General features: G+C 51.9%; 3 protein-coding genes and 1 long non-coding RNA gene across 7 annotated transcripts in view; 2 read left to right on the top strand and 2 right to left on the bottom strand.

Annotated features, from left to right (window-relative positions):
* The window catches only part of LOC139045353 (uncharacterized), a 34,082-nt gene extending 16,361 nt beyond the window's left edge, over positions 1-17,721 (bottom strand). For both annotated transcript variants that reach the window (XR_011503565.1, XR_011503566.1), the window contains exons 1-2: positions 17,493-17,721; positions 5,896-6,042 (exon numbers count right to left, since the gene is read on the bottom strand). This is a non-coding gene — a long non-coding RNA (uncharacterized lncRNA). The remainder of the gene's footprint in view (positions 1-5,895; positions 6,043-17,492) is intronic.
* PITHD1 (PITH domain containing 1) lies at positions 6,414-12,886 on the top strand. Its single transcript, XM_014855086.3, has 6 exons — positions 6,414-6,759; positions 7,463-7,506; positions 7,892-7,969; positions 10,495-10,599; positions 11,298-11,406; positions 11,953-12,886. Exons 1-6 carry the CDS (start codon positions 6,562-6,564, stop codon positions 12,052-12,054), a joined length of 636 nt encoding a protein of 211 aa, XP_014710572.3. The 5' UTR covers positions 6,414-6,561; the 3' UTR covers positions 12,055-12,886.
* LYPLA2 (lysophospholipase 2) lies at positions 15,025-19,577 on the top strand. Its single transcript, XM_014855085.3, has 10 exons — positions 15,025-15,171; positions 16,633-16,736; positions 17,011-17,042; positions 17,178-17,243; positions 17,728-17,775; positions 17,865-17,935; positions 18,077-18,150; positions 18,246-18,347; positions 18,451-18,624; positions 18,712-19,577. The coding sequence occupies exons 1-10, from the start codon at positions 15,048-15,050 to the stop codon at positions 18,760-18,762; spliced, it is 846 nt and encodes a 281-aa protein (XP_014710571.2). The 5' UTR covers positions 15,025-15,047; the 3' UTR covers positions 18,763-19,577.
* Positions 18,882-24,358, bottom strand: GALE (UDP-galactose-4-epimerase). Of its 3 annotated transcripts, none has more exons than XM_070510706.1 (12): positions 24,253-24,358; positions 23,831-23,953; positions 22,396-22,521; positions 22,116-22,231; positions 21,918-22,031; positions 21,480-21,656; positions 21,090-21,203; positions 20,924-20,990; positions 20,735-20,820; positions 20,541-20,618; positions 20,188-20,302; positions 18,882-20,018 (listed from the first exon to the last, which is right to left on the bottom strand). In XM_070510706.1, the coding sequence occupies exons 3-12, from the start codon at positions 22,514-22,516 to the stop codon at positions 19,960-19,962; spliced, it is 1,047 nt and encodes a 348-aa protein (XP_070366807.1). In that variant the 5' UTR covers positions 22,517-22,521; positions 23,831-23,953; positions 24,253-24,358; the 3' UTR covers positions 18,882-19,959. The 3 variants fall into 3 exon arrangements, with proteins under 3 accessions (XP_070366807.1, XP_070366806.1, XP_014710568.1); XM_070510705.1 differs by having other exon boundaries at positions 23,892-23,953; positions 24,253-24,318; XM_014855082.3 differs by lacking the exon at positions 23,831-23,953 and having other exon boundaries at positions 24,253-24,349.
* Between the last annotated feature and the right edge of the window lie 260 nt (positions 24,359-24,618).

Raw genomic sequence — 24,618 nt, 5'->3', positions numbered from 1 at the left:
TGGGCCAAGGCCCTAATCATTTCTAAGAATGGTGTCTTCTCTCTGCTGCACGTAACCAGGCCCAGAAGAACCCTCTACTGGCTTATCGCCCAGACAGATGTCCCCTTCACAGGGTTTCTCCACGAGGGTTCTGCATCCACTTGAGTCTCTCCCTGGTTATTTGGCTAAATAGTTAGACACGCAGTTTGTCTTCACAGGCCTCAGACTTTTCTTTCTGTGATGCCTACTGTCTCCACCCTTCTCAGAAACTTCCGAGGAAAGTTCAAGCCATCAAAATTTCACATAGCTGTGCCTGTGTTTCTCAAGCATAGAATCCCGGAGTTGGAGTCCCGAAGTGTGCATTAAAAAAAAACCCCAAAAACCCAAGGAGTCCTCAAAATGTACATTAAAGTTTGAGAACTGCTCCAGAGAATTTGCCACAAACAGTTTAAAAGCTCTTCACAGCTGGCCCACGGTCAGCGCTGGGAAGCTGGACATTCAGTCACACAGCACATACTTGTGTTGCCCTCTCTGTGTCACTGAATAAGATGGACACGGCCCCTGCCTTCATGGGGCTTTCATCTAGCAGGGGACACAGCAATCGACTGACTGCACAAGTCACTGTTTAAGATACAGATTTCTGGGCCCCACTGCACACGTCCGTTGGAGTAGGTCAGAGGTAGGATCTGGAAATGTGTACTTTTTCTAGGCCTCGCCCAATGAGTTTGATGAGCAGCCTGCTTTGGGAATGCCTAGTGCAGTGGAAAACCAACGCAGGCGCTTTGGAATGAGTCACACCCAGGTTCCACCCCCGGCTCCACCACTCTTTAGCTCTGTGACCCCTCTCTGAGCCTCAGTTTCTTCATCTATAAAATGGGAATAATGACACCCCACAGGAATTCTTCTAAGGTTTCAATGAGAAAAAGGGGGCTCAATAAATTTTAGTGTCCTTCCTTCATTCCCTCTAAATGTGGAATGAAAGGAAAAGTTTTGTTCCCTATCGATGGGAATTGAAGCTTTAGGGTCACAAGCTAAGAACTATTTTGAGGTCCGCGAGTCCTTCCTGATAAGTGAAACCTTCGCCCCTGCTGCCCTGGACGGGTTAGTTCCACTCTTCTGTTTTTGGACTCCTGTCTATTCTTTCAGATCCCATATACTACAGCCCCTAACAACCATCAAAAAGGCAGCCTCTACCTCATTTCCTCTTATCTCGGGGCTCACAATCTCAAATACCAGGAATTTGGTGTAAGACAATGAGGTGTGGTGGGAACAGAAAGAAAACGAGAGCTACTTCCACAGCTCCACCCGATCATTTCCAGGTGGAAGGCAGGGCCCAGAGTGGCCGCCACATCTTCTGAGTTTTAAAGACAAGACAGAAATCTAGATTTCTATGTAAAATTTCCCAGTTTTTAAAACCCTGTGCCCCAACTATATGCGGTATATCAGAAAACCTATATGAAGTGGATAATCGTCCAGAAAAATACAACTTACCCAAATTCACTCCTATAGACAAGTCTAAACAGACTAATCGCCACAGAAGAAATAGAGAAAGTTGTTATGGGGCCTCCCCTGCAAGAAGGCTCCAGGCCCAGGACTGTTTCAGAGGGGAATTTTTTCAACCTCAAAGATCAGATAAGACCAGTGCCCTTACACCATTCCAAAGCAAAGAGAAAGAGGGAAAAGTCCATTGAAGCTGGTGTAACACTGATATAGAAACTGGATAAAGATTGATGCGACTATCCTCAATACTAGCAGAATCTAAGAGCAAGTTAAAGCAAAGAAATGATGCCACAACAGGGTGTATTTAGGACTGGCAGGACAGTCAGACTATCAGGATGGGCTAGGACAGTAGTTCTCAACTGCGGGTGATTTTGCCCCCAATGAGACACTTAGCAAACAATGTCAAACATTCCACGACGCACAGGACAGCCCCTCACAGCAAAGAACTATCTGACCCCAAATGTCAATAGTGCTGAGTTTGAGGAACCCTGGACTCGGTCATGTCGCGGTAACAATTTCCAAATCTCAGTGGCTCAAAACAACACAGGTTTGTTCCTCACTCACACTGCTTGTCTACTGTGGGTCTGAGGGGGCTCTGCTCTATGTCACCCTCACTCAGGGATCCAGGCTAAGGGAGACACCATCCCTGTGCTGCTAAGATTTTCAAGGCACAAGAAGGTTGCGCTGGCCCCTAAGCTACGTCCAGAAGTGACATCCATCATATTTCATTGACTGCACCTGAATTCAAGGGGACAGGGAAGCACAATCCATCCACGTGCCTGGACACAGAGAACTAGAAATGTTTGCTAACAGCACCAAAGACTCCAAAGGGAATCATGACAGCTGGGACTCTCAGGTGATCCACACAGCCACCCAGCTTCAAATCTCACACTTCCCAGCTGTGTGCCCCTGAGCAAGTCACTAAACCTCTCTGTGTCTCCATTTCTTCCTCCAAAAATGAGAAAAATACATCACCCTTGCAAAGCCATCATATGAGTTAAAACATGCAAAGTGCTTAGAACAGTGCCTGGCACACAGAAAGAGCTCAGGACATGTTAGCCAGGACGCTGATGATGAACTAGGTGAAGCCTCCAACAAGGAAGGGGCATTTAGTAAAGGATTGCTGTTATGACTGAAGCTCTGAGGAAAATGACTCGTCCAAGGTCACCCAGCTCATAAGTGCAGCATGGCAGTTAAGAGCCTGAGCTCTGGGGGTCTCAGTTTGGCACATAGTAAGTACTCAGTAAATGTTAATTAATATTTGGAAAAGGTCCAGCGTGGTTAAGAGTATGGACTCTGGAGCCTATTGCCTGGGTTTAAATCCTAGTTCCACTACTAACCAGCTGTGTGACCTTGGGTAAGTTACTTAGCCTCTCTGTGCCCCAGTTTTCTCATCTATAAAATGAGGATAATAATAGGACACTTGCAATTACGAAGATTAAAAAATAATATAAGTAAAACCCTCAAGACAGTGCTTGGCACATTATTAGTGCCATATGGTTGTTAGCTATTATTGTTACTATACTTTCCGTTGGCCACAAAGAAGCATTCAAAAGTAACAGAAAAACAGTTTGCTTCTCCTAGCCTACTTGAGACAGAAGAGAAGGGAAGATGGATACAAATTCAGCAGTCCTTGAGCTACAGAAATGTTTGCAGATGGAGCCTAGGAGTAGGAGAAGAAAAAACATGGAAGCTTTTCCTACCTGCTCCAGGGTAGTCCTAGAAGTCTGAGAATTGCCATCTGTCCTCAGACATCCCTGCAACACAGGAGTGCAAGAGCAGGGACAGGCAGAGTCAGCCGAGGGAAAGGCATTACTCTATGTTAGCCTGCAAACAGTTGGTTTCTTCCAAATCCAGCCCCCTTAGCAATTGCAGTTTCTCCTATAACCAGACGGGGGCGCTGAGCTGAAAGTCTTGCTCAGCAACAGTAAGAGCCGCTTAACCTTTTCCTACCGGCCAGAGGTTGTTCCAAAGAGTTTCCCTGCATTATCTCATATGAATCTCATAACAAAACCCTACTAGGGTACGCTTGTTATTCTCATTGTATATATGACAAATCTGAGGCTTAGGGAAGCTAAGCAACTTGTCCAGCAGGTCATACCTAATATTTGTGGGACCAGGGCAAGGGTACAAATGAAGACATACTTAAGAAGTTATAAATGGAGCTAAGGAACTGTTAAATAAAGTACAGTCTATTCTGCTACCTTGACAAATGAACCTCCACAATGACCTGGAAGGCCACATTCACATTTCTGGGCCTCCTGGAGCTCTGCAATAGAAGGTGGTGGAAAGGGAGAGAGTAGGACCCTAGCCCCACCCCCTTTCTCTTCATGCCCCTAAATATGCGTCCCTGCAAAGGGCTTTCTGCATCCGTGTGCAGATGTCCTAACCAGCATGCTCACGTTCTGTTCTAGGGTTTCTAAGTTGAAAGGGTCCATCAGGTATCCAGCACAATAAAAGGCAAAAGAGCCACAACAAAGCACAACATTATCACATTTCAGAATACTAGTGACCAGGAAGAGAGCAGGGGGGAAACCATACACAGAATCAGGATTCAGAACGGCATTGTACTTTTCAAAGCTAGAAGAAAACAGCAATATCTTCAAAATTCTGAAAAAATTTTATCTTCAGCCAAATTACCAATTAAAGATAAGAGAAGGGGCCAGCCCAGTGGCATAGTGGTTAAGTTTGCATGCTCTGCTTCAGCAGCCAGGGGTTTGCAGGTTCGGATCCTGGGTGTGGACCTAGCACTGCTCATCAAGCCATGCTGTGGCAGCGCCCCACATAAAATAGAGGAAGATGGGCATAGATGTTAGCTCAGTGACAATCTTCCTTAAAAAAAAAAAAACATATATATATATATAAGAGAAGAATAAAGACATTTTCAGTGGTCATTTAACATGTGCGGTAGTGTGGTAGCCAGCCTTTTGTGAGGTCCCCTCCCTGGTATTTGCACCCTTACATAGTTCCCTCACACTTTGAATATGGCTGACCTGTGGAACCATGGGACATTGCAGAATTGACAGTATGTGACTAAGCTCAGGTAGCCTGCTGGGGACATGTGGCCCCATCCCCTCAGCTGACAACCAGACACGTGAATGAGGCCATTCCAAATTATTCAGCACAAGCCAAAGTGGTCCCAAAAAGAGAAATACCCAGGTAATCTACAGAATCATGAGAAATAATAAATGCTTGTTGTTTAAAGCTTTAAGTTTTGGGGTGATTTGTTACATAGCATAAGCTAGTTAATTCAACATATTTACCTCATGTGTACCTTTTGTTTCGGGAAACTATAGGGTGTGTTCAAAGTCTGGTTACTTCCTAACCTTAGCTGATCTTGGGCAAGTTAATCCACCTCTTTAAGTCTTGGCTTTCCTCATCTTCAAATTGGAGGTAACACTGGGTAATACTACCTGTCTCTTAAAGTTCATGTGACAAATAATTGAGACGAACTACATAATGTGCCTTAGCATAATGTCTGGCACATACTTCTCAACAAATCAGTAAATGATGACAGCGATGAAAATGACAGGAAAGAAGCCAAAAGTGAGTAGATTTCCCAGGTAAGGCCTGTGTTAGTCCTGCAGTGGGATGTGGTCTTTCCGAAGGAAGGCTACTGAGTGTATCACTGAATTAAACAAGTACTTACTAAGTGTTTACCATGTGCCAAGCCTGCAACTGTGATGTGAAAGCAGGAATCACTCATGACATTGAGCTATTTTGAACCAGAACCAAGCTTGCCTATTTCACAAAGAATTGAACTAGGACATCAAAAATATGTCTGAATGGAACTTGAGCAGACAGATATTTTGGTTTGTATTTCACCAGCCCCAGTCTCGTCTGGACACTCCAGAGCCAGAAGCAAAGGGCAGGGGATAGCCAGACTACCCCATAACTCTCTCTACATCCTCTGTCGTTTCCCTTCCCCGCCAAGGAGTAAGGATGCATTCTATCCTGAAACTGAAATCATTTCAACTCTAAATAGTGGCTTTCAATTCTTGTGACCTCAACCCACAATATGAAAAACATTTTACATTGCATCCGGGTACATGGACCCAAAACTGAAACACAAGTTTCATAAATTGAGACTTAAAACGTGTAATTTTTATCATATTCTATTTTTCGAATGCTGGTCGCAATCCTCTAAGTGGATTTTAAGACCCAATAATGCATCACAACCAGCTGTTAGAAAAAATCACTCTAAAATACCACACGGGGAGGGGACTTAAAGGTCATCTAGCCCAATCTTTGCACTTTAAACGGGGCTGAGACTCAGAGAGGTTGTCACTTGCCCAAGGCCACTCAGCTAGCAAATGGCAGTGCTTGGAGTTGAGCCAAGATCTGACTCAACTACTGAATTCTTAGCACGTGTCAGCCACCATGCTGAGTTCTTTAAGGGCATTATTTAATACTCACTGCGATCTTATGAAACAGATATTATTACTCCCACTTTACAGATAAGGAAATGAAGTGTCACGATGGGGGAAATGACTTATTCAGAGCGTCACACCGTCAGTAGCAGACCCAGGACTTGTCTCCAGATCCGGCTGTCCAAAAAGCCCACTATGAAGAAAGTTGTTATGAAAGTGGGTTAGCGAGCTCTAAGCGCCGAAGTCTGCAGCTGTGAGCCAGCGATGATGCTGCGCTCCCTACTCTTCGGGGCCCTATCATTGCGCACGCTTTCCTCCGCCAGCTCCCCAAAAATGCTGGCAGTAAAATAAAAGAGCACAGACTTTAGCCTACGGGGAAGGAGGATTCGAAACCCGACCCCACCGTCTACTCGGAACACCAGCTTCATCCCTCTGCCCTTCAGTTTCCACATCTGTGAAGCTGCGCTAGCAACAGCATCCGCCCCGAGTACTGAAAGAGTCAACATTAATCCCACGGAATCTGCAAGCGCGGGCCACAGGCCAAGCCTCCCAGAGCCCCGCCCACTTCTCCCCGGGCGCATGCGCGGCACAGGGGCGCCTTTTACGACGCGGCGGGCGCGGCGCGCTTGGCGGCCGGAGCGGGGAGAGCGCGGTGTGGGCGACGGCGGCCGCGGCGGCGGGGCCGAGGGGACGCGCGGGTGGCGGCGTCGCCATGTCGCATGGCCACAGCCACGGCGGGGGCGGCTGCCGCTGCGCCGCCGAACAAGAGGAGCCGCCCGAGCAGCGCGGCCTGGCCTACGGCCTGTACCTGCGCATCGACCTGGAGCGGCTGCAGTGCCTCAACGAGAGCCGCGAGGGCAGCGGCCGCGGCGTCTTCAAGCCGTGGGAGGAGCGGACCGACCGCTCCAAGGTGGGCCTTCCGGGGCCGCGGCGGGCGGGGACCCTCGCGGGGCCTCAGGCCGCCCGCCTGCTCTGTCAGCCTCGTTCTCGAAGTTAAAAATAACGACAGCCCGGTTGCCAGGCGCTTTGCCGTGCCCGTCTCTTGCCAGCCCTTTGGGAGGCCACCAGGGTCGGGTCTCCCATTTGGCAGGTAGAGAACTGAGGCCCAGAGAGGGAAAGGGGCTCTACGGCTTTGCACAGCCAACGTTCTGTACCAGGGTTACAGGTCTAGGGAGGGAGGATGGCCATGAGGGTGTTCTCCATAGCGTTTGACCCCGGGTCCCTATGGCTGCCGGATCATATCACCTGATGAAGACGAGAGACCAGCCTAGGGAGATGAAGCAAGCGCGTCATCCTGTCTGCACCATAGATCATTTTGGGGGGTCACAGAGCCGTTTGAAAGCTGGACCGCTTAGGCACAGATCTTGGCACACAATTTCAGGAGGCTAGCTGGCCCTCGAAGTTCATTTCCTGGGCTCCCCGTTAAGAACCGTCTGATTGGATGGTCTGTGGCTATTAATTTATTAACATCAGGTTAACAAGTGCTGGAAAACCGAGGGAGGTGGACTGTTTGCAATGCGCTCCACTTGTAGAACAGGGTGGGAGCTACCTGAAATTCTAGGCTCTCAGAAAATATTTGTTTCTCTCTCCTTCCTCCTCCCCATCCCCTCCAGTTTGTTGAAAGTGATGCGGATGAAGAGCTTCTGTTTAATATTCCGTAAGTAGCTTCTCGGTGCTTGTCTCAGGCTAAACAGTCTGTACGCAGTTGCCCTATCAGGGTTCATTCCCTAGTTGTATCAAGAGCCCACATCTGTTTCTAGAAACCGCGTAAATGACGGTGGCGGGTGTGAGGAGGAAAGCATCATAGGTTTCTTGCTGGATATTGAAAAGAGATGTATTTGTTAAAAGATAACTGAGAAGTCAAGGTAGATTTTTTAGAACTGCAGTATGCCAGAGGCACATAGGATCTTCACGATTATCTAGTACAAGTCTGACACATGGGTAAACTGAAGCCCAGCAAGGGGAAGGGTTTTGCCCAGCACCACACAACTAAGTAGAGATTCAAATCCAGGTTGACAACCTTCTCTTTTGCATTCTGGCAGATTCACAGGCAATGTCAAGCTCAAAGGCATCATCATAATGGGAGAGGACGATGACTCACACCCTTCTGAGATGAGACTGTAAGTGGCAAGGGCTTAGGCCCCCAAGGAGCTCCTAGTTCCCTTTCTCTAGTAGCACTTTATTCCACAATAATAGAATTTTTTCTTTTTACTGGGTTAAATATCCCGACTCCCTTTAAGAAAAGATCTTGTTCTGCACACACTTATCTCTTCCCGAATTAATGGCTTTTAGGTTAAGCATCTTTAGGGCCAACAGCTTATCTCTTTTCAAAGTGCTTGCTGTGGCACCATTCATTCAGAGAGCATCCTATAAATGCCAACAGTTGATGACTTTGCAGTTTTCTTAATAACCCAGCTGCAGATCTCAAGTGATCTTTATGAATTCTACTTTTGGGGTTAGCTTCAGAATTTTCCCTTGCTATTTCGTGCAGTTCTAATCCTTGTGTGTGTTTTGTTGACGTGGAATTACTCTGAGTTTGCATGGCCTTTAGTTAGCAAGGTTCTCTATACCTCTTGCAACACTTCATCTGTTGCCACCAGAGCTAACACTCCCTTGTTGACAACTTGCCTTATGCCAGCATAGCCTCCCTAAACGAAGGGGAAAACCACTTTCTGAGTGCTGGAGAAACAAATATCAGAAGATCTTTACATAAAAAATTTCATCTGAAAAATTTATCAATTTAAATGAGAGACTTAAGAAATTGAAACTATTTTTGAATGTTAGAGACATGAATTTGAAAGCAAATCCACATACTTAATTATTTTAAGGAAACAAAGTACGTTCGAGTTGATTCTTTTCGAGACTCACTTGGGAGATGGATTGGCTTGAGAAGACTAGACATCCATGTTGCATTGTGGTTTAGAATGGACTCTGGAATAAATTGCTTGGGTTCAAATTCTGGCTGTACTACTTGCTAGCTGCATGACTTTGGGGCATTACTTATCTTCTCTATATCTCGGCTTTCTCATATGTAAAATGGAAGAGTAATAGTCTGAACCTCACAAGATCGTGGAGAGAATTACATGAGATCTAACATGGAAAGAGCTTAGAATAAGTCTGGAACATAGTAAGTGCCCAGTTTTGGGAGAGCAGGTGCAAATACTTTCATAGCCCCAAATTGTAAGCACTTCACATATATTACACTGCATTGAATCTACGATGTCATTGATTGTAAAAGGCACCATTATTTTATGTACCATTAATTAAAAAATAGTGCCTCTTCAACTATGACATACCATTGACACATCCACAAAAGTTAAATTGAGACTTAAGTCAGTGAAATTTGAATACAGACTCGGTGTTAGATGATATTAAAGAATTGTTGTTAATTGTTAATTTTTGTAAAATTGTATCCTGGCTTTTTTTTTTTTAAGAAGTCCTTACATTTTAGAGATACACACTGAAGTATTAGTGAAATGATATGTTTGGGATTGCTTTAAAATATCAAGCACAAACAAAATGGGTGTGCTGGGTAAAATCGGCATAATGTTGGTTATTGAAGCTGAGTGATAAGTATATATTTGTTATATTTTTCTCTCTGCTTTTGTGTGTGTTTGAAATTTTCCATAGTAAAATTTTTTAAATATATGTCTCTTAGAATTGATTCAACTTATGTCCGCATCAGCCGATGAGTTATGTACTATCACTATCCTCATTTTACAGATGAGGAAACTGAGACACAGAGAGGTTAAATCACTTGCCCAAAATTACACAGCTGGTAAGTGACAGAGCCAGGCTTTAAGCCTAGGAAGTCAGGCTCCGGAGACCCTGCTTTGAACTACAGCACGACACTGCCTTTCATAATGCTGCTCATAAATGTTCACTGTTATTATTATTCTGTGCATCATTCTTAGAAACACTTTGAAGCAAACATTTGCTTTCTTAAATTATATGCATTTTGCTGCAGCTACTATCTAGGCCCCTCCCATGTGGGAGTGTCAATAAAACACTCTAGAGATGGTGGGGGTGTGGCTCAGTCCTTTAGATTTGTGAGCTAGAGGAGACAGCTGTTTCTTAGATATTTCTTTGAAAAATGTTTTCCTCACTAGCAGTTTTACTTGACTTTCCAAAGCCTGTTGTGTCCTTTTCAAAGTGGAAATCCCCAAATGGTATTTTTTTAAGAATTGTAAGATGACTCAGTATATCAGGTAATTTTGAACACAGAAAAATGCTTGAGCGTTGGGTTACCTGATCATATCTCTTAACTGTGTTTAATATGTTTCTGCCAAAGTATTTTTTCCCATGAGTAAGCTGTTGAACATCCTCGGCTTGATCTGAATGTGCTGAGTTGCCTGTTTTCTCCATGCATTTGCTGCACGTGACCTCGTTTGAGCCATCTCTTTGTGTATTGCTTCTCATGTGATCTTAACCCACTCAAAGATGCCATTGGCTTATGTTGCAGTTCTCAGCTCTTTTCTTGTTGGATTAAAGATATTTGTGTATAAATGCCTGTAAAATGCTGTTTCCAAAATTTGTTCTCCTTCCGATAGAACTGAAGGCAGTTGAGGAGTCAGTAGGAAGTTTTGAAAAACTGAAAAATGTGATAATGCACATTTGTTGATTTTTCTTCCCTTTCCTTTCTCAGGTACAAGAACATTCCACAGATGTCCTTTGATGATACAGACAGGGAGCCAGATCAGACCTTTAGTCTGAACCGGGATCTTACCGGAGAACTAGAGTATGCCACAAAGTAAGCACTGGGCCTGTCTTCCACTGTCCATGGCTTTTCCCGAGGAGGAGCAGGCACTCCCTCATTTGCAATGAGCATATATACATTAGTGCTTCCAGGGCTTGCAGTTTATTTTTGGCGCATCTCTTGCCCTCTTAGCATCAGAAATAAGTTAAAACAGTGGAGGAGGCTTGACCCTTGGCTTGGTCAATTTTTGGCAGAGATTCGGTGCAAGCCACAGACTTGTTAACTTGTATGCAGTTAGCAGATCTGAATGAGCTCCTAGGATGGTCTTAGGAAAGATGTGTTTTCAGAATTCCTGCTTGCATAGTGGCCTTACTGCAGGCGAAATCACACATGCCGGCCTTATGTCTTCATTAGTTCTCTCTTTTCCCTGAGGGTGAGGTCAGCACTGAACTTGCTTTTGAACCCCTGCCTGGCCATAAGGCATTTCTCATTCCTGGTCCTTGAGGGCGGGGACAGTGTTGATTCCTTTTTCTATCCCTGTTGCCTTGGGCAGGATCTGGCAGATGCTAAGTCAGTGTTCACTGAATTAATTGCTTGTCCAAAGGAGAAGAATGAGACATAAGACCCAAAGAGTGTTCTCTGACATTTGTCTGGGCTTTACCACAAGTTGGAGCTGGAATTGTTGACATGGCTGTGAGATTCTCATTGAACTCTAACCTGTGTCTCCTCTCCCCACTGCTTTCGTCCTCTAGAATTTCTCGTTTTTCAAACGTCTATCATCTCTCAATTCATATTTCAAAAAACTTTGGAGCAGATACCACAAAGGTCTTTTATATCGGCCTGAGAGGAGAATGGACTGAGGTAAGATGGGGTTGGAAACATTATTGCCCCCTCCAATGTATGTATATATGTGTATAGATATCTGCATGCTGTGCTAGTGGGAACCTTAAGGAAAGGAAAAAGAGCAAGTGAGACAGTGATTGCTCCCAGTCCGGTTATAATTTTTCTTGGTTTCGTCATTAAACTATCCATCTCATTTGACAGGATATAGGGATTTTTAAGGGGGTCGAAATAATACAATTGATATCAATTCAGTTTTTATAATTTAGAATTCTTTCCTTCATTCAACATGTTTGATAACTTTTCTTGTTCCAGGCACCAGAGATAAGATGATAAACAAGATAGACGAGGTCCTCTTCTCTTGGTGCCTCCATTATAGTGGGGGAATGAATCTTCTCAGTTATGGGGTGAATCATTGATAATGATTTTTTGCAGGCTTCTCAGGATAAAAGTATCAGAAGGGAGAAAAGGGTGGATGATGGCTTCTAGAAGTGAACCTGAATAAGGACTACTCCAGTATGTGGTCTGGGAATGACCAGCTGACCCAGCCTCTCAATTTTCTTGCAGCTTCGCCGACATGAGGTGACCATCTGCAACTATGAAGCATCAGCCAACCCAGCAGACCACAGGGTCCATCAGGTTACCCCACAGACACACTTCATTTCCTAAGGGCTGGCCGAGGCTCCCACACTGTGTCAGTGAAGATGTACGACATCCTGTTGGGAAGGACAGAGAGATGGGCTCCAGAGAGAGTTGGCTGCCACAGCCTCTGCCAAGCTTTGTCTTTGGGGCTTGCTGCAGAAGCCTGGCCTGTGGAAGACACCACACCACCAGGGAGGGTTGTGTGGGTGCTGAGGGACAATCATGATTTTCTAGGGCCCTGCAGAAATTGGGTCTTGGGCTGGTCAGCATCTGACAGTTATGGATAATGCCAGCCTTTCCAGTCAATGTGGCCATGGAATCCCAAGTGTCTTGTTGCTTTCTGGCAGGATTTTTGTGTGACTTGTTTTTTTAAAAATGGAAACTTTCTGGGCTGCAGTAAACTTTCTGAAGCCTCAGCGTTGTGTTTGTATTAGCCATAAGGAGGGTCTCCAACTAGAAATACTTGTTCCTGCTTGCTCCTTCTTCCTGTCATCGTTCGGCCTTCTTGTCAAGTTGCCCAGCTTGAAGTTGTCTGTCATGCAGTAGAGTCTCATGGTTATAGCTAGAAGAGCAGGAATCTCCTGATGTTGCTTAATAGCTTGAGGAGAAAGTCTTTTTTCCTGCTGCCTAGGTAAGCAGTCTTGGGAGAGCATGGGCATCATTTCTGTGTTTGTGGGTATCCTGGTCGTGGTAAGATTGGGACTTAGGTAAGATTCCCGTTGGGACATCCTTAATGTTTATTAGCTTCTAACTAGTGTTGTAAGCCCAATGCCAGAATGTGGAGATCTCAGTTCTTCTGTTTATGGCTTTTTATTCACTGTGACTAATAAGCTTCCTAATAAATCCTTGCCAGACTTAATGTTTGTATATTCTTTTGAGTTCTTGGTAGTATGTGAAACTTGTACTTTACTTTGGGAACTGTATGGAACTTTGAAATTTGTTGTTGTTGTTGTTTTGGACTAGGTAGATAAATGCCACAATTATATCAAGACTAGATCAGTTTCTCCAGAAAGGTCAAGCTTAATTCACTCCTACATCCATCCACCCGTATTTCCTAAATAGGAAGGTGAGGTTAAAAACCTGTATTCCATTTCTCATGAAAGGAGGTAACTTGTGGAGAGTGACATTTACAAAAATAAGGGAGAACAGATTCTGGAGCTCATCAGAAGAAATGTGGGTGAGGAAAGTAAGTGAGCAGCACATGCAGTCTGAAGGTGGACCCAAAACTTTGGACTTAAATTTTGAAAGTCAGTACAGCAATTGGAGAGAATTTAATCTCAGAAGAGGAGCTTTGAGATGGTCAGTATTCTCCTCCCTTGCAGAAAATAGAAACAATTGGTCATGGGAATTTGTCTTGAATCTGATCCTCTTGAGAGAATTCCTCTGAGGGATTGGCCCATACTGTTGTTAGGAGGACATGCCCACTGTTTCTCCAGCCTGTCTTAGAGAAAGCATACCACCACCAAGCCTTATCAAGCTTCAAAATTTCTAAAATGCAGCCTGAAATCAACCAGAATGCAAACACAATTCATGATGCACTAAGGGTCCTACTCACTCCTCAGCCACAGCCTCTGTATTTCACTTGGATCATTTTGGAGATAAAAATTAAGGGCTGTGTGTTTTAATTTGGAGTTGGGGGAAAATTAAGTTAGAAATCTTAGAGCAGACTAGTCCTTCATTAATGCCACTAATTAAAGCACTAATCACAGGCAGCCCCTGGGGCTGGGCCTCTGAATTTGAAGTTTCACTCTGATGAATTTTTCAAAGTGCCACGGTGTCTCAGGTGACTGGGTGCAGGAGGAATTGTTCATTCTTCCACAGACCCACCTGGCAGAGATTCTTTTGGGAGTGGGGGCAGCTGTGTTGTCTTCATCCTCTCCCTTTTCTTCTGACATCCAGTACTGGGGCCTTGGCTTGCTGTGGTCCTCTGGACCCAAAGATTTCCTCTCGGAATTCTGGCATTTTAGACTCTCTGACCTGTTGAGGACTTAAGACCAAACTGCCTTTCAACCTGGGAAAAAGTGCTTTGTTAAGCTTCCAAGTTTACTGTTTTGTTTTAGTTCAAAGAAAAACCAGTGTAGGTTACGCTGGGAGAACGCGTCCTCAGCCGCTGAGGGATGAGTATGACTCACATCCTGTTTGCATTTGCCTACATGTTTTCTCCAGGACAGGGGCCTTCAACTCAGTTTGCTTCCCCTTCCAGCCTTTCTGTGGACACCCCATTTCCACTTTTCCAGGGCAGCAAGCAACAAAGGGTGACTGAGTGGTGACCAAATGAAGTCATTTTTGTTTTTAACACCTGGATCTCATCAGCGGCGTTACTTTGTGCACTGCCTGCATGGCGTTCTTTGGGAGGGCAGAGCTAAGACGACACTGCCAATGCCTGTCCAGCTGTCCTGATATGGCCTCTTTTATTTCCCTAGGGTCCTTTGTAGAGTCATTTACGCCTCACGCTGTGACTTTACAGTGTATACAGCATTTCCACGCGACCTCATTTGAGCCTAACAGCAGAGCTGTGAAGTAGGCAGGGTGGTTATTATCACCGTTTTGTAGTCAGGCAGTAGGTGCAGAGAGACCTTGTTACAGCGTAATCCTGAGACTGCTGTTTACTTCCCCTCCCTGAGCCTGTTTTCTCATCCTTAAAATAAGACTGGAGAACTAGATGGTCTCTAAGGGTCTTTTCAGTTCAGTGTATGATCCATCTGTGATCCTGGAATAGGGCATGAAAGCCAGTGGTGGGTACCCAAGACTGATGAAGTGCGGCGCATTGGGGATGGCAAGGTGGGAAACTGTGCCAGTGCGAGGAATGCCTCCCCTTCTGGACAGGCTTCCTCCAGGAGCCTGACGGGTGCTGCTGGCGCGTGGGAGTCACACACGCGCTGCCTAGATTCCGCAGGTGACCCGTGTCTTAATTACGGGCATTGGCCCCACCGTATCCAACATGGCAGCTCCTAGCTGGAGAATCCCCGACGCCCACTTCCGGGTTCCGTACCGCTGGCCAGGCTACTTCCGGCAGCGCGATGGCTGGGTTCCCGGGACTCGAACGGAAGTTCCGGCGGGGGCGGCGGAGGGGGAAGAGTGTGTGTCTGTGCCGGAGAAAGAGGAGAATCGCCGGAGAGGTTTCGAAACCCCCAGGGAGTGGAGGTACCCTGCTCCGGGACCAGCAGGCGGAGGGAGGGCACTAGGAGGCGAGCGGACCACCGCGGGGGGCTTGGCGCGTGGGGAGGGGGAACCGCAACTGCGAGGGATGGGGGTGGGGAGTGAGGTACGAAGAGGCGCTGGCCAGTCCGGGGGACTTTGCGGGTAGAGAGGGGCAAGAAAGGGGAGTGATGCGAGGGAAGTCAGGGTCGGAAGTGGAAGATCCCGTTGTGGGGCGGGGGCTCCCAGGGTGAAAGATAGAATGCACCTTTGTGAGCAGGAGCGGGTCTTGAGTCAGGATAGAAAATGTCACTGTGGGGAGGGGGCGACCCTTGGTTAAAAGAGAAGTTCCCATTGTGGGGAGTGGCAGACTCTGGATCAGGGTGGACGTTTTTACTGTGGGAAGGGAGACCCCAGGTCACGGGGGAAGGCACCCCTCGGAGATGAGGGATCCTGGAGTGAGAGGTGGAAGTCCCCAGTGGAGAAGGAAGGGAACCCCAGCTTAGGAGGAAAGGTGCACTCCCCTGTGAGAAGAGGGACCCCAGGGTCAGAGGTGAGAGGTCACACTGTGGAGAGGTGCACTTCTGGGTCAGAGATGGAAGGTGAAAGCCTGTTGAGGGGGTGGGAGGGATGGGCGCCACTGAGAAGGGTAGGCACTTAGGGGCCGGCAGCAAAGCTTGTGGGGAGTTTGGAGGATGCTAGGGGTGGGAGGAGCCAGCCGGCCTGACATTCTTTTGTGTGATTGGGAGTCCCAGAGTGTAGTCAGGTGGGGGACCTGTTTGGGGTCAGTGGGCAGCAGCAGCAGCAGGTAGCCCCATTCAGGGGGGTGTGGGGCACCAGTGAAGAGGTGGGTCGTGGATGGGAGTCCATGTGCCTCCTGGGAACATGGGCAGCCCCCAGGGGCTCTGAGAATAGCTGAGCTGGGAAGTGCTGTGATGGGGCTGGATGGGAGGCAGCGTGGAGAAAACGTGTGTGGGGCGGGGGGTAGGGGCTGGAAGCATTGTCACCGGCATTTTTCTCCCCTTCGTTTCTCAGCAGGGCTGGGAGTTGGGGAGGAGGGGACCCAGGGGCTCTAGAGAAGGGGGATGATTGGAGATCAGGGAGGAGGCAGTTACCTGCTGGGGACTGTTAGGTGTGGGGAAGGCAGCAGGGGCTGTCCTGGCTCCTCTGCCCACTGCCCCTAAGCCCTGCCTCTGCCCATCTCCAGCAAGCTCAGGCTGTGCAGGGGGCCAGAACCAGGGCCACTAGGGTGGCTGCCTCTGCTCGTCAGCCCTGGAATGGAGGCAACTTCCTTCCCGCGCTGGCCCGGGACTTCCTGCCTGCCTTTTGTTTGTGCTCAGGATAGAACCCGGGGTGCTGTGGGGGGCTGACGGCCTAGGTGGGCCCTGGGTTTAAGGCTTTGCCCCTGTGTCAGGAGTCTGTCCCCTGCCTGGTCTTGCTCTTGACTGCTGCCGTGGCTTTGCACAGGCCCCAGCCGTGGAGCCTTGCAGTGTATGTGTGGTAACACCATGTCTGTGCCCCTGCTCACTGATGCTGCCACTGTGTCTGGAGCTGAGCGGGAAACGGCCGCGGTAAGTGTCCTCTCCTCCTAGCCTGGCTCCCAGGCCAGCTGGGGGACTGGCTGGAGGGGGCGTGGGAAAAATGGAGGTGGCAGTGATGAGAAGGGAGCATCCTGAAGCCAGGAGGCGGTGGGGGGGGAGGGGGGCTGTTAATAACCTGTTGGGCCTGTTACCTCGGTTCCCCTCAGGTCCTTGGGGGTGGGGAAGGGGTGGCCAGAAGTTGGAGGACAGAGTGGGAGTGACTCCTGCCCTCTTCCTCATCTCCCCATCTCTGCTCCTTTCTCAGGTTATTTTTTTACATGGACTTGGAGACACAGGGTGAGTGAGCTGGGGAGGGATGTTCCTCGGGCAGGTGCGGAGGGGCCCAGTGGGCAGGGCTGGAGAGGCCTGCGCCCTCCCTTTCTCCCTCTCCCCCTCTCCACAGCCGTGCCTTTTCTCCCTTACCTCCTACAGGCACAGCTGGGCTGACGCCCTCTCCACCATCCGGCTCCCTCACGTCAAGTACATCTGTCCCCATGCGTGAGTGTCACCCCAGCAAGGGAGGGGCTGAGGATGGGGATCAGCTGGGGGGTGGTCCTGTAGTCCCAGGCCTATTCTCTCCTGCCAGCTGCATCCTGGGGCCTGGGCCCAGGGCAGTCAGAAGTGCCATTTTCAGCCTTCCCTCCTGTAGAGCCCTCAGGAATGAGGTCCCCCCACCCAGCCCCAGGCCTCCTAGACCTGAGGCCGCCTAGAACCAGGACCTCCTGTGCCCCTTCCCCAAGCACTCACCAACTGAGCTGGAACCCCGTCACACCCAAGTGTTGGGCTCTGCTTCTCCATCGCTACTGCTGATGCCCCAACCACAGCCTCCAGCCCCACGTGGCAAGTTGCCTGGCAACACCTTAAACACAGGCCCTGCCTGTTGGGAGGGGCCCCAGGGGCTGCCCTGCGCCCTCTCAGGCTCTCTGCTGTGGCTTTCTCATCCCTCCTGAGCATGATGGCCCTTCTTGCTCTCTCTCCGCAGGCCTCGGATCCCTGTGACACTGAACATGAAGATGGTGATGCCCTCCTGGTGAGTTTCAGGAGGGGGATGGAAGCTGAGGGAGCTACAGGAGGCTGGCCAGGGTCTTCCAGTAGCTGCTAATGCCTCTGCTTCCCCAGGTTTGACCTGATGGGGCTGAGTCCAGATGCCCCAGAGGACGAGGCTGGCATCAAGAAGGCAGCAGAGAACAGTAAGGCCCCAGCCCCTCCTCAGCATCCTCCCTCTCCCCCTCGGTTCCCCAGGAAAGTGCTGGGCAGTACCTCTGTCTGGCTCCCTTCCCTGGGCCCTTCCAGCAGCTTTGCCCCCACCTAGTCTTGCCCCCTCCCCCCAGTCAAGGCCTTGATTGAGCACGAGATGAAGAATGGGATCCCTGCCAATCGTATTGTCCTGGGAGGCTTTTCACAGGTGAGAGGAGAGAGAGGGGGGTGAGGGGTGAGGGGTCGGGGGTGGGTAGGTGAGCTGCTGAGCCCTCATGACCTCTCCTTCTCTCTTCCCTCCAGGGTGGGGCCCTGTCCCTCTACACGGCCCTCACCTGCCCCCACCCTCTGGCTGGCATTGTGGCATTGAGCTGTTGGCTGCCTCTGCACCGGGCCTTCCCCCAGGTGAGTGTCTCCATGACCCTGCTCCTGCCCGTTGAGTCTCCCTGTGGCTTGGGGATTGTGCTGAAGCACTGGCTTTGCCCTCTGAGTCCTGTCTGGCCCACAGGCAGCCAACGGCAGTGCCAAGGACCTGGCCATCCTTCAGTGCCATGGGGAGCTGGACCCCATGGTTCCTGTACGATTTGGGGCCCTGACGGCTGAAAAACTCCGGTCCGTTGTCACACCCGCCAGGGTCCAATTCAAGACTTACCCAGGTGTCATGCACAGCTCCTGTCCTCAGGTCAGTGGTGTGGGGCCCCTTCCTACTCCCACCCCTCGCCCTCCTCCCTCCAGCCAGGAGCCTCTCACAGTCCCCCCTCATTCCCAGGAGATGGCAGCCGTGAAGGAGTTTCTCGAGAAGCTGCTGCCTCCTGTCTAACCAGAGTTGCTGGCCCCCAGCACAGTCCCTCACCTCATGGGGGACCCAGCACGTGCGGCACCATCTTGGATCTGAGCCGGTCGAGCCCGTCCCCACCCTCCCTGACCGTCCTCTTCCCATGGGCCTCTGGAGCAGGCAGGCCGAGGCCTGGCCAGGCCTTCCTTCCTGGCCTCAGTCACCAGGCTGTCTGCCGCCGTGGGTGGGCTGCTTTCTTATCCCATTTCCCTGGAGGTGGGCCTCCCTGGCAGCAGTATTGAGGGGCTGTAGGCAGCGGGAGAAAGGGGCCCAGCCGCTGACCCACTCACTCAGGACCTCACTCACTAGCCCTGCTTTGGGCCCCCTCCTGTGACCTCAGGGTTTGGCCCATGGGGCCCTCCTAGGCCCCACCTACCACCCCCACCCCAACTGATTCTGCCCAGGATAATCGTGTGTGTCTCCTGCCTCCACTCCAGCTGCTTCTCAATCATGAATGTGTCCATGGCCCCGGGCCCCCTAGCTGCTGTGGGCTCCCTGCCTGGGCAGGAGTGTTGGTGAGGGGGCGGAGTCCTTCGAGGGGGCCTTCCCTCAGCCATTTCTGACTTGGGGCTGGGCCCTGCCTCCCCATTCCCCTCCTCCCCTGCGGGCCTGGAGCCTGCAGGGCTGCACTGAGGCTCAAGGTCTCCCCCGGCTGTCTCACCCCCACGCTGTCCCCACTCGAGGGCCAGGGGGTGGTGGGGGAGGAGTTGTGTCTCGTCTTCTGTCTCCATGTGGTTTTGGGTGTTTTTCTTGTTGTGTCCTGGATTCCGATAAAATTAAAGAAATTGCTTCAACTCTCAGGCATGGCTGCTTCTGTCTGAGGGATAGAGTGACCACATGCAAGAATCTGTCCCAGTGTAAGAAAACTTTTTATTTTAAATACTTTGGAAAACTTCTTCATAGCAGTATAAATTAGCGCCTGGGAGGAGGGTGTTTTGTTTCAAGGCCTTGCCTCCCCATCTTGTTCTTGGAGATCCTGATGGGTTCCTAGACTCTGAAAGAGAAGAGTTAGAGACCCCCGACTCCAGGTCACTGGGGCCCTTGGCCTCATGCCTGGTGGGCTGAGCGGGCCCAGCTGGGGTTTGAGGTAGCAGAGCCTCTGAGACCCCTGGGTTCCTGCCCGAGGCTGGAGAGCAGGCAGTTGTTTCTCTTTCCTTTCCTGGACCACGGCAGGGGAAGGTCTCAGGCCTGCGCGCCAAAGCCTGAAGGGTTCTGCTTCTGCCAGCGCCAGAGATCTTCACCTGTGACAGGGTGAGATGTGCGGTCAGGGTCCACACTGGAATGCAGGGCCTGCACCACCTCAGGCAGCCCAGGGTGGGCATGCCCAGACCCAGTCAGCTCCTTCTTAGCCCCTAACTCTCCCAGGGGTCAGGCCAGCACCCAGGGTCAGGGGCTGCGGCTAGCACTCACACATCCTGTCCAGCCCTAAGGCTGCTGTCCAGCCCAGCTCCTTGAGGGCCAGGCTGGGGTTGGCATAACAGGCAGCCACATCACCTTCCCGCCGTGCCACCACCTTGTATGGGATCTGCAAGAGAAGGGGCAGTCGTAGCTTAGCTGAGCTGGCCCCGGCTTCACCCACCCAGCTGCTGACCAGGCCCTCGAGAAATGCAGGTGCAGAGCAGGGTCTCGCTCGCAGGCACCCAGTGCCAAGGCGGGCTGAGTAGATGGGGCAGTGCTGGGGTGCGCATCATGGAGGCTAGTGGGAGGGGCCCAGGTCTGCTGCACTGAGAGTTGGGTGGGAGTGGGGTCAACAGCAGGCCTACCTTCTTCCCAGAAGCCTTCTCCATGGCCTGGACCATCTGCAGCACCGAATAGCCCGTGCCGGTGCCCAGGTTGTAGATCTGCCCAGCAGAGGTAAATAGAGATTGTGGAGGGGCTGGACTCACTCCCCCTCTGGGCCCCATTTGCCCAGGACTCCATCTTCCTCTCTCCCCTCCATTCTCCCTTCTCTCCCTACCCGGCAGCCACACTGCTCCTTCAGCTTCCTCAAGGCCGCGATGTGGCCCTTGGCCAGATCCACGACGTGGATATAATCCCGGACACCTGCAGAGGAGGAAGTGGTTGGGTGGGAGGGCTCAGTATAGTCTGTTCCACCTCAGTCTTCCTCCTGGCTCTCACTCTTCGGTCCTCCTGGTCCTGGGCTCACCTGTGCCATCCTCTGTGTCATAGTCGTTGCCAAAGACATTCAGTGCCTCCCGTCGCCCTATCGCCACCTGGGGTGGAGGTCAGGTCAGCTCTTCCCAGGCCCTTGACACCAGCTAGCTGTACCCCGTCAACCCTAGGGCCGCCCCCTCCTTCCCCTTCTCCCTTACCTGCGAGACATAGGGCATGAGGTTGTTGGGGATGCCCTGGGGATCTTCGCCGATGCAGCCGGAGGCGTGGGCGCCTATGGGGTTGAAATAGCGCAGCAGCACTGCATTCCAGGCCTGTGGGACACAGGTCACATGGGTGGGGGCCCAGGCGGTGTGAGCCAGCTGAATCCTGAGCCCTTTCCCCCACCCCCTGCCTGTTCTCTATCCCTAGAAAGGAGCAGAGGATCAGGCCCTCCCCCTAGTGCTGTGACCTTGGGCAAGTCACCGCTGCTTCCCAAGCCCTAGCTTCCTCCTTGCTGGGAGTTGCTCAGGATCCCGTCCTCAGGCTCATGGGGAAGCCATGAGGAGTCCGTGAGCGGAGCCCGGGCTGGGTCAAGGTGGGGCCCTCACCTTGTCTGCCTGGCACAGGTCCCGGATCATTTCCTCAATGAAGAACTTGGACTTGCCATAGGGGTTGGTACAGCCACCCGTGGGGTGGGCCTCGTCCAGGGGCAGGTACTGAGGGTTCCCGTACACGGTGGCTGAGCTGCTGAACACCAGGTTCTTCACCCCGTGGGCCCTCATGGTCTGGCCATGGAAGGAGGTGTCAGTGGCCTCTGCCCCACACGTTATTCCCACCCGCTTCCTCCTTCACAGGTGGGTGAGGCTGAGGTATGGGCACTCCCACGTACAGATGGGGAGACTGAGGCTGAGAGGCAAAAACACGTGTGTCTAAGATGATACAGCCTGGGCCCTGTCTCACTGTTGCCCCAGGCCCCTAACCATTGTGTCTGGCACTGCCCACCTGGTGAGAGGCCCTCCCACTGTCTGTGTCCTTGCCCGTCTCACCTCTAGAAGCTGGATGGTTCCTGTCAGGTTAACTCTGTAATAATCCAGAGGCTTCTGCACTGACTCGCCCACAGCTTTGAGCCCCGCAAAGTGGATGACTGCCATAAAGCTGTGCTGCAGGGGCAAAGCCGGGGTCAGAGGTTGCTTTACAGGTCTTGACCCTTGGCAGTGCCCGCTGCCTGCCTGCCAAGCACCCACCTTCTTGAAGAGACGCTGTAGGGCTGCCTGGTCCAAGATGTCCATCTCCTCAAACTCCACAGAGCGGCCTGTCAGCTCCTGCACCCGCCGCAGGCTCTCAGGCATGGAGCCCTCTCCTGGTTGAGCACGTGGAGGCCATCGACATCAGAGGAGCTGGGGTCCTGGGTTCCCAAGAGACTAGCCGGACACCACCCCCCCCCCCCCCCCAGAGGTGGAGGTGGAAGCCAGGGTTTTCCTTCCATCCTCTCCAGAAGTCCCAGCCCCCTGCCCTTGTGCTTACCACGGATGGCATTACAGAAGTTGTCGATGACTACAGGCAAATAGCCCGCCTCCAGCAGCTCCAGCACTGTGTGGCTGCCGATGTAGCCCGCTCCGCCTGTTACCAGCACCTTCTCTGCCATCGCACCTGACCCAGGACACAGAGTCTCAGAGGTGGCTGAGGCTGCCTGCTAAGGGCCTCCTTCTAACTGGAGTCTGGCCTCTGGAGGGAGGCAGTGGTGTGTCCTAGTTAACAGGGTGGCTCTGGAGTCAGGCCTGGTCCAAGTCCGGATACCACCACTTCCTGGCCTTAGGCCTTGCAGAGCCCTTATCCTCTCTTGGCCTCAGTTTCCATCTCTGTAAGATGGAGCTTATAATTGTACAAATGTCTGGTAGTTTCAGGGTTCGATGAGGTGATTTTAAAGGCCTGCCACATGGTACAGGTGGTGTGCCTGACTCACAGGCATCCTGTTGTCTAGACCCAGTTGACACGGGGCTGGGAATATGGAAGCTGAGGCTCCGCGCTGCCTTCCCCAAGGTGTCTGGGGACTGGACAGTCCTGGGCGGATGGAAAGAGGGCAGCAGCACTGGGAATCCAAGAGCCCGGGAAGGGGCTCTGTCTGCTCAGACTCGGGCTTCTCAGTCCCTCCACCATCACTAGGTGCAGACTGGCTCTTGGCTCAGTGACTAATACCTCCTGCTCTAGGCAGCCCCCTGACTCCCTCTCCCTCAAGGGGAGCTGGGAGGAAGCAAGAAAGTCATCCGATGATCTCAGGTTGGCGTGCTTTGCCAGGCAGGCTGAGCCCAGCTCCGGGGCACAGCACTGCAGTCCTGGAGTGGGCCACACCCCACCCCACCCCGGGGCAGCCAGGCTGGCTCAGCCTCTGCTCATGCCAGGGCCAGACGGGTCACTCCCAGCTTGGAGCTGAGGATCCCACCCAACTCTAGGCGGCACTGAGCCAGGCGGTGTAGACGTGGCTTTCGCCCCAACTCCACTGCCAGGTGTGCAACTCTGCCCTGAACAAACTCTGAGGGCAGAGCAGGGAGGAAGCCCCAGACACTGAGGCCTTTCATTCGGCCTGGCCTGCAGCCTCCTTCCTCCTGGCTGCCTCAATCCCCTTCTGGGCGCACCCTGCTCCAACCCACTTGACTGAGTGCCCGCTGCGTGCCAGGCTCTGTACCACGCACTTTTGCATTATTTTCTTGAATTCCCCCAACATCCAGACAAGAAAGGTATTATTACTGGCACTTCACAGAGAATGATACTAAGGTCAGGGAGGTGAAGTCATTTGCCTGAGGTCACCCAGCTAGTGATAGTTGGGCTAGAATCTGGATCTCCAGGCTCACAGCTCGGCCTCTCACCCCAAGCAGTTCGCCCTTCCCCCCACTGCTTCCTGCTGGACTCTGCTCCCGACGCCGAAGCCGCCCCCACCCCCTCCCCGCCGAGCTCCACGCACAGTGCGGACCCCCGGGAAGTGGTCGCGGAGAGGCCCTGGGAGGCAAGAAGGCAGGTGAGACCTGTCTCGCCTCGGACCGGCGGGGAGACCTCGATCAGCTGTCGCCTCCTCAGTTTTCCCGGTCTGTATAATGGAGGGGAGAAGGTCTGGGTCGTGAGCGCTCGAGCGTGCCGGGCCTCGGGCTGGAATCGGGGCCGGGGCTCCGCGGGGGCTGAGCTAGGAGTCCCCAGGCCGGGAATGAATGAACCCGGCCGCCCCAGCCAAGGCAGCGGGTGCTGGGAGCTGGGACCAGCGGGGCGGGCACGCCCGCCCTGGCGGGACTCTGCCTAGAACGCGGCCCGGAGCCCTGAAACTCTCCCTCGCCCCCGGCGGACCACCCGGCCCCTCGCGAGCCCGCCCAGCCCCGCATTCGCCTCCAGAACCTGATCGGGACCGCGCGCCCCAAGATGCCTCCAGCGGCGCCGCCTCCCGCGCCCCGCGTCTGGGTCCCTTTAAGAGCCGACGGCCCACCTTGGCCCCGCCCCCTCCACGCCCCCAAGGAAACGTGTCACTCAGGAGACGGCAATACGGGGCGCCGGACGGACAAACGGCGCTGCGGCTGGGAAGCGCCTCCGCGGCGCGCCCCCGCAGCGGGCAGGAGCGAGCGGGACAGTCCTGGCTGCGCGACTGGCGGGCGGAAAGCGGCCGGGACCTGGGGCCCGAGAGCCGAGCGGCGGAGGTCCGCGGCCTGTTCGGCGCCCGGCTGCCCGACGACCCCGGACCCCGTCCACCCACAGGTTCTCCCAGCC

The sequence above is a fragment of the Equus asinus genome, chromosome 5, assembly GCF_041296235.1.
Source record: "Equus asinus isolate D_3611 breed Donkey chromosome 5, EquAss-T2T_v2, whole genome shotgun sequence".
NCBI lineage: Eukaryota > Metazoa > Chordata > Mammalia > Perissodactyla > Equidae > Equus > Equus asinus.
The sequence above is the reverse complement of the archived record's forward strand: the minus strand, read 5'-3'. Positions and strand labels throughout refer to the sequence as shown.